Source organism: Carica papaya, chromosome 5, assembly GCF_054855325.1.
Source record: "Carica papaya isolate Zhongbai chromosome 5, ASM5485532v1, whole genome shotgun sequence".
NCBI lineage: Eukaryota > Viridiplantae > Streptophyta > Magnoliopsida > Brassicales > Caricaceae > Carica > Carica papaya.
Genome location: NC_142313.1, coordinates 42,444,396 through 42,453,775, shown reverse-complemented (window position 1 = coordinate 42,453,775; position 9,380 = coordinate 42,444,396). Strand labels below are relative to the sequence as shown.

General features: G+C 34.9%; 1 protein-coding gene across 1 annotated transcript; it reads right to left on the bottom strand.

Moving 5' to 3' along the window:
• Positions 1–919: 919 nt before the first annotated feature.
• On the bottom strand, positions 920–8,843 carry LOC110816962 (tRNAse Z TRZ4, mitochondrial-like). Its single transcript, XM_022045347.2, has 12 exons — positions 8,349–8,843; positions 7,416–7,505; positions 6,168–6,212; positions 5,875–5,929; positions 5,677–5,720; positions 5,177–5,566; positions 4,795–5,063; positions 4,520–4,667; positions 4,365–4,415; positions 2,456–2,826; positions 1,678–2,344; positions 920–1,258 (listed from the first exon to the last, which is right to left on the bottom strand). Exons 1-12 carry the CDS (start codon positions 8,715–8,717, stop codon positions 941–943), a joined length of 2,817 nt encoding a protein of 938 aa, XP_021901039.2. The 5' UTR covers positions 8,718–8,843; the 3' UTR covers positions 920–940.
• Positions 8,844–9,380: the final 537 nt, after the last annotated feature.

Here is a 9,380-nt window from a genome sequence, read left to right as displayed (position 1 = left end):
TACACAAAATTTAAAAAATAAAAATTTTGATAATAAAAATATCACGGAACTTAGTAATGTTTTCGTAGTTTACTTTACAAGAATGGTTAAAATTAATAAAATTTTTAATTTGATATATTATAAGAGTGATAAGCACACTACTACAATTAAAATTCAGACAATGCAATTTGATATAAAGGTAAAAGTGAGAGTATGTTTTTTTATATTAATGTTATTTTGTATTTATATATCATTTATTATATTTATTTTTTTTAGTGTACATTTAATAATTATTTATATACTTAATATTTTATGATGGAACTAAAAATTTATCTATGAAATAAAAATAGAGAAACTTCTTTACCTACGGTGAATATGGAGTGGGAATGGAATAGGGTGATGGAGACAAGGGTAAGAAAGGGTTCCTGAAAATGATTTTTTGCAAAACTAAAGCAGTGATTAGATATCTAAGATGTAATAAAACAGAAATCATGGTAATTAAATGTTTGTTTAAGCACCAATAATTCCATAAATTTTTTGGTTTAACAAAAGGGGAATAGAACATATTCTGCGTTCTAATTGTATAAAATCCGAAAAAGAAAATGAGTTAGAAAAGTAAAGCTTTATGTAGGCCTAAAATAATAAAATACCAAACTAATATAATCATCCCCAATCTTTTAGGAGACTCATTTGTCCTAAATCACCAGTTACCACGGCTTAAAACAGAGTGTAGCAACAATGACTTGGTGTTAAACTAAGCATGAAGGCTGAGACTGTGACTTGGTTACATACCAAGCATGATGTTTGATGATTTGGTCCAAACCAAGACCAATAGCTTAAAAACAGCTAAAAATCTCTCCAGAAACAGACTAGGATTAATGGTCACAAGGCTCCCAAACGGAGCCAAATAGGCCAAGTAGGAAGAGGAAGAAGACAAAGATGAAAAATTAATAAATATTTATTATAAAACTGCAGTTGTAGCACCTATAACATCATCTGATTCATCAAGGGCCATCTCGTTTCTGAAAAGCAATTTAAGATACGGAACAACTTTAGGAAGCACAGATAAATCAGCTATGTTAATACTCATCATGTCAAAAGCAATGCATGTTTTATGCATATATGTCTCATCTACTACAGGAATTTTGGGGTATCTTTGGCTGAAATGGGTGAGGATGATGCGATATGCACCAGCAGAAGATCCCACTTCCACGGCTTCCTTAGTTGTACTGTGGTTCTTTGTCACAGCCTCCTCTACCATGCTATCCTCAAAAGTTGCCTGCAACATAACAATTTGTTAATCAATATATACCATTTTCTTTTATCTTCCCTGAAGGGCATAGGTGATTTCCAATTAGTAATGATAACCACAATGCTAAAAGTACGAATAAATTAAATTTACAAAAATCTCTAATCCGAAAGCCCACCTAGTACTAAAATTTTCAGTAGAAAAACAAACATGCAAGTATAACTAGCCATTTCTATTTTAAATGGTACTCTATGTATGATTGTACCGATACCTAAACTCTAAGTTGCATTTAAGGACATTTCATGAGCATAAAGTAGGTCAGGATGTCACGAGAGCACCCAATTTAGAGATGCCGACGTTGAACATTGGACCCTTATAACAACGTAGAATGTGCTTAAACAAAAATAATTTAACAAGCTATGAGCAGAGAATTCAGTAAAATGACTTGCCTCGTGAATGAGAATTGTCGCTCCACAAGATGCTTCTACAAGTTCAGGGCAGGGCCTAGTGTCACCTGAGTATGCAACCTTCCACCCTGGTATCACTTTCCCTACGCTATTAATTCTTTCTGCTGCTTTCAAGACAATACCATATGCCTGAGGACAATGCACAACAGGAAAACTAATCAAAGACTCCAACCCTGCTTCATTAAGCACCCTCCTCAAGGTCTTAAGGAATGGAAAAGCTGCATTATTGTCAGTTGGACTGCCTGGCTTCTTCCAAATACTTTGCATTGGGCTTCCTCTAGCAAATAAACTTCCTTGAGTATTCTTTGCATTCTTATTGTTTGTATCCTCAAAATCAATCACACTTCCTGGGGATGAGTAACTTTTCTTTGATTCAAGATCACTCTCAAAGGAATTCCAAGACACTTCTGTAGTGTACTTACAATCAAGAAACAACATATCTAGATCTTCAAGTCTTTGATACGCATCTAAAAATCTCTTAAGCTGCCTTGGTCCCACAACAAGCAATGGCTCATGAGGCACTCCCTGTAAAAGATCACGTCGAAGAGCAAGTATTCTGGCCAAACCTGTGTGGTGATCAGCATGAATGTGAGATATCCAGATGCACCTTAGATTTTTTACTGCATTGTCAGCACCTTCTACACCGTATCTGCACTCAGGACGCAGCAACCATTATGAGTGGTTTAAGGATGACAAAAAAAATTAAAACAAAATTACATAACAAAGTTAATATATAACTAAATTCATGAACAGTTGTTACCTTCTTTTCAGCTGTCCAAGGGTTCCTTCCCCACAATCTAACAGCAAACTTCCCTTTGAGAAAAGATTGAGATAAATAGAACTAACATTCCGGTATTTTGAAGGCTGAGATGAACCAGTACCCAGAAGAACAATCTCAAGATCATCTCTACTTATATTTTCCAGACAATTAGGAGCACTATTCTCACTCAACCACGGCTCTTCAATCATATTTTTGCCATCTTGCCCAAGAGACACCTGCCTGACATGTTGGGCAGCATCTACAATCTCTGGAATTTCTGAAAGTAGGTCATCAATTACTTCTGAAGAAGTTGATGGAGTAGGAATAGAAGACCTGTCTAGTCCAAGGTGAGCATGTGGCCGCAAGGTGAACTGGCAGCATAGAAACCATAGAATAGAGACTTCATTAATTTTTAAAAGATTTAACACTCACAAGCAAAAAATCATGCATACTGTAGAAGAATCCAAGGATGGTCAAAGCACCCAGTAATTGCAACCAAATCGCTGCATATTGTCCAGATTCGTTGGGGTGATCTTGTGTGGGATGATAGTGGGGTAACAAGACCCAGAAGAACCCATGGCAAAAGTTTGTGGAGGAAAATCCTGATGCAATGGCCACAGTTTAAGGAAAATTTGCAGCGGAAGGCTGGTAGGGGCAATAAAATCAGATTTTGGAAGGATGCCTGGATTGATAATGTGTCTTTGTTTAACAGGTTTTCCAGAATTTATTCTATGGCGCAGGCACAAAATATGCTGCTTCAGGATGCATATATTTCAAATTCCGATAGTGTTGTTTGGCTGATCAGTGTAACTAGAAATTTGCAGGACTGGAACTCAGAGAATTTGAAAATCTGTTATGTTTATTGTCTGCCCAACAGTTGATTGATGGTGAGGACAAGGTGCAGTGGAAGGTGGATAAAAGTGGGGTTTTTTTTGTCAAATCTTACTACAAGCACTTAACTAACAGAAATAATGTCATGAACTTAATTCTCCCAACTAGACAGATTTGGAAGGCTAATGTTCCTCCTAGAGTTGCTTTTTTTTTTTTTTGCGTGGGAAGCAAGTAGAGAATGCATATTGACAATTGATAACTCAATTGCTCGGGGGTTGTTTATTCCCAACAGATGTTATTTATGTATGGCTGATGCGGAAAGTTGCAAACATGTTTTGTTGTGGTGTCTGATGGCGTTTGGTTTATGGAGCACCATTTATAGGTTGATTGGGGTTAATTGGGTGATGGCCGGATCTATTAGGGAGGAGTTGTGGGCGTAGGATGGTATTCATTTAGATAGAAAGTTGAAATATATTATTCCAATATCCTTGTTTTGGATTCTTTGGAAGAAAAGAAATTTTAGATCTTTTGAGGATAAACCTACTGATTTGTATAGGTTAAGAGATAGGTGTATGCATTATTTTAGGTTTTTGTTGTTAGGGAATGACATGATTAGTTATGTGAATTTAGTTATGTCATACACTCACTAACTATATTGTAAAATTTTATGTATAAGGGTGGTACCTCCGGTTTTATGGTACCATGATAATATAGTTCATACTTTTAATTTCAAAAAAAAAAATTGCAACCAAATCCAAACTAATCAAATTTAAACATTAAAGTACTGTATGGTATGGAAATGCCTATTACAAAATGCATATCTTAATATGGGAAGGAAAGCTAACTTCCTGCTATGGATGGACCTTTGAGAACACAAACCCCCTCTTAGATTTCCAAATTAGTGAGACTACAATTGGGAAATTAATGAACAGGATCATTGTAATTAGATGTCAACAAAACAACCAAAAAGTAACAGAGTATAGCGTTAACCAAATAAGAATAAGGAGCATCTCACAACATGAACCAGCTAGTTACCTGCTTAGCAAAAAAAAAAATGCAAAAAGGAAGAAAGCTATACCTTCAGAAGATTTTCGGCCGAAACGCTTTCACAGAGCTTTGAATCAGGACTCTGCTAAAACAGCAAATAGAAAGTCCATTGTTCAAACAAAAAAAAAGAAATAATCAAGATATTCCAATAATTTAAATTTGTCCTTTTAAACCATCAAAACAAACCTTGATTGAGGTGATAGGTTCTACTGCTGAGTTATTACTGTGATGAAGAGACCAAAAACCTGGAGCAGGAAAGAACTGTGGACACAAGTAGTTAAGTCTTGCCGCAATTCTTGCACTAGCTTTTAAAATTGGGACCTCCACATTCTGCCTGCAAACAGACATGCAAACAAGAAGTGTTTCAATTTAAGTAGGCACATGATATTTGCTTATATTCAAGTAGAAAACACCCTTGAAAAAGGGACTCACGTTTTTTTATATGAAAAGAAGTGACTCACATTTCATGTCCAGCAATAATATGTTGGGCTGAACCAAATCTCTTCATCCATTCTTGGTAACTTTGAGTGTGTATGACTGAAGCAGGGGTTAAGTGGATAATACAATTTACGGTCTTTGTAGTTCCTTCTGACTTCCCCAAAAAATCTGCATAATAAATACTAAGAGATTCTGTGGACAATAATTCCTGGGCATGATGTTCTGTAGGACAGTCAACAAGGAAAACTATAGGACCAGGAACAGAGGGTCCCATTACGTCACTTGGGTGAACCTACACAATAGGTCAAAAAAAAAGTTAAAACATGTTTCACAAAAGAAACTTCATATACTCGAAAAGATAGGAACTTATGGGATTTTTCCAAGTTTACTAGTTCCTAAGATTACCATGATATCTAAGCGATCTGACTTCACTGATTTCCCTGATTGAAGTTGACCATATTTTGGACCAGCTTTTAGTCCAAGAGCCACAGCTTTTTTGGGATCAAATTTCCCCATAATTTCAGGCAATTCACAAACATATAGCACTGACATCTCACCAGGCTTTACCGCAGAGCCTACCGAACAACTTGAGCGCAAGAGGATGGCTGATACTTTCACAACTTCATCATCAACAAGAACAATAGGATCAACAAACTTACTTGGGTCAGGCAGAATGTTAGTATCAGAACATGATTCAGGCCCAAAGCTCCGAGTGTGAACCATGGCAGCACGCGGGATGAAAGATCTCATTGCATCAACTAGGTACTTGAGATCTGAAGGACCCCAAACATTAACCTTCACAGTGTCATAAGCTACAAAGTTTAATAATTTGGCACAATTTCTAGTCAATTTGAATGAATTATAGGAAGGATGAAAGATATTTATAACATCATTTTGATACGCACAGTCATTCCCTCTTCTCCGATGCCAGCCAAAGTCAACAGCAGACCTAAGAGAGGATTCAAAATCTCAGCATTAGGGGGGGTTATGATAATGGTTCTTGCTGTTGCATCTCAATACAAGAAATACTTATTTGCTTCTAAGTGGACAGTCTATCATGATTATAAACATCATTGATTACTATCAAGTTTTGAGGCATGAACCTGGAAGCCCACCCGCTGTCTCTGAGCAGACACGAGAAAGAAATATGTGATCTACCTGAAGAAAGATTCCATATATTTTATTTATTTATTTATTTTTTATAAAAGAAGAAGATATTATTGAAAGAAGAGACATCCTCCCATCAAAGAGAACAAAGAAAAACAAAAACCCCTTTAAATATAGGGAAAGGAAAAATTCCAAATATCAGTATGCTTCCCCATGTTGGATAGGAAGTTGAAGACAAAGAAATTTAAAAAGTGTATATTCACAGCAGGAGAAATAAATGTTCCCATACCTTTGATAATTTAATCTTATGCTCTGTGCAGAATCGTTGCAATCCCTGCATGGGAGTAAAAAGGCAAATGACAAGGACATCCAGATTTTCATAGATTTTTATAATAAACATCCCATTACCATCATCTTTATTTAAAATCTAATAGTCATGCAGCAATACATTGAAATTCATTTCCACAATTTGGTTATTCTTTGATGCATGACCAATCCAAAAAACAAAGGGCAGACAACTTGGAATTTCATTTTGCACAGTTAAGTCATAGCTTAGTTATATATCCAGACTGAAATCCATCTTAGCTCCCATCAGCTAGCCAAATTACACTGATATGGAGCTTTTTTTCTTAAAGTTTTAATTATATAAGAACAATCCCATTGTCAAACAGTTAGGGACCATAATAAAATAAAACAATCGCTGAGAGTACTTTTAGTATTTTGATTAGTATTTAAAAATAGAAAAATATGAGCAGTTTCTCATTAGATGCGAGCGTTTATCAGTCAAAAGAAGTTACATAAAGGTAGTTCTATGTTGTTTTTTTGTCCTGTCAGTGAATTTACAATCAGCTGTGGCACTAAAAGCATAGGCAGAATTTCAGTAAAAAGTTTTTGAGTACTTTCTTACTCAGAATGGAGGATTGGATATTCGTCTTAAAAGAAAAAATAAAAAAGGAGAAAGTCCAACTACCCTTGTGAAAGGATAGCTAGACAATCTGTTCATTCTGTTCAACATTAACAAAGAAAAATGTGCCTAGCACAAATAGACACCAAGAAAGACAGCTTATACCTAAGAAGTGAAAACGTGGAAATTTGATCCCTTAAAATATTTGTTTCACTCTCCAACCAAATCACCCTCAATCCAATTCTAATGGTTTTGCATCTTGATCTTGTCTCTCCTACCAGCTATACACTTAGCATAAAAACCAAATTAGCTAGGGTAAGCATTCATTTAACATGCAAACAGTTTGCTAAGCAAGAATACTGATAAATTACAATGTAGTAGATAAAATCCAATTCCAGAATATTTTATTCCCATTTCTTTTCATATTGGATCAGTGAATTGCAAAGGAAGATTCATGAATTTTTTTCTTGAGATAAAAAGTGTGAATATGTATTAATAGGGTACCAATGGGGGTGCCGCCCATTTATGAAAATTAGGCATATGACTTACCCTTGTTTTAATAAATTGAATTGCACATAAGCTAAGTTGGTTCTCAAACAATTGTATTAGAAATAAGTCCTGTATCAGGCTTACCTCTCCTGCATTAAATATAAATCTTTGCTTGTCAAAGAAAAGCAAGACTGAAGGTGATGTGTCCTGAGTATCCATTCCAGTCCCCAAAATCTACAGTACATTAAAAGAATCTCAGAAAAAACCAAATTTTATTTTACAGAAGAAGTCACCAAGAGTGTCGACAGACAGAATGTTCAAAAATCTGAAAATTTCACGCTGCAGAAAAGCAATCACACAAAGCAAATAGAAATAAATATATATATAAAGGATAAACTTCTCCACAAAAATGGTACCGAATTGATTTTCAAATAATCTAGAAGCATCCAAATTATATCAATCGTGTTAGATTGTTCAGTATCAGGGTGTGGGAAATTGAATATGTAAGTTCCTATGAACTTATTTGGATAAGAAACAGATAGATCGAGTAACAGATTACATCTCGGAAACATCCACAGAGTTATTTGGATAATGTAGTTCCTCTGAACTGAAATACTGGACGGGCAAACAGATTCTAGTTCCAAAAGAGCAATGCATCCAGCTCAAAAATAAGTTTCTTTTCTTTTTCAACTAATCTTATAGAGGTCCAGGAAGCACAAACACCTATCCAAAATCTCAGCTTTAATCTTAAAATTAAAAAGGAAAAGAAAAGAAAAACTTAACTAGCTTGAAATCGAAAAGCAGTTCAACTATACCTACAAGTAACCATGCTTCAGACATTATCTAGGTAGGACCAAAAAGAAAAACACTTAATTGAAAACGTCCACATTGCAATCAAAGATACCAAAAAAACTACTCAAAATTTTCTCACCAGTTGAACAATTAATCTTCTCCAACCAAAAGTACAAATAGGTGAAACTTGAATATCCATAATCATAACGACCAAAAGAATTCGACACTCACAAACTCAAAACGAGAAAAGAAAAAAACCTAGCATAAAGGATGGATTAAGCTTACCTGAACATAAGCAATTGTATTAGTAGGATTAAGCTTGCGTACTTTCAACTGAAGATTCTTCTTAGGCCTATCATTCTTATCCAACCCCTCAGCCCTTCTCTTATTAAACCCAAAAGAAGAAGAAGAAGAAGAAGAAGAAGATTCATTTTCCTCCATTGAAGTCCGTTTGTCCCTCTCCTTGAAAGTAGTGAAATTTCTCCTCCTCCGGTGAAGACCAAAAGGGGAGTCCCGATAGGAAACGCTACGGTGTCGTTTATGAGATGAAGAAGCAAAGACGGTAAAGAGAGAAAGAGGTGTTGAGTTGGGTTTGGAGAAAAGAAAGAGAGGAGGGTTTAAGAGGAGGCGCAAGTTAGGGTAAATAAGGAACATGAGGAAGAAGGCAATCTGGTCTGATGCGTATATCAATTCGGGAAAATTCAAATAAAATCAAATGTTTTCTCTCCTACCAGTTTACCAGTTAGTTATAAAACCCAATCACCTTAAGAACTGGGTTTCCACGATCCCATCAAAGTCCACATAACTGTATTTGGATAATGTACTTCTGTTCCCCCAACTGGGTTGTTCCAAGGGCCGAACCGAATCCGACCCGAATGTTCCCCCAACTGGATTGTTCGAAGGGCCAAACCGAATCCGACCCGAATATAGATCGAAAATTAAAATTAACAGAAAATTAGAGTTTTTTTATTCAATTCAGTTCATTCTGCATTAAAATGAACCGTGTTATTTTTTCGATATTTATAAAAAAAAAAAAATTTAGATAAAATATTGATTAAATAAAAAATAATAATTGATTTTTAATAATTATAAATTATATTTAAAATTAAATTATAGTTTTCTTGTTTTTTTTTTCTAATTTTAATTAACTATAAATTAACATATATATGTATATATATAATTGGTCTGCACCGAACCGAATTAAAAAAATTAGATTTTAAATCATTATAAACTTAAGTATTATTAATATTGGATATTACGTAGTTTACTAAAACGTTGTTAAAAAAGAATATAGCTTTTTATAAATGGTTGGTGTGG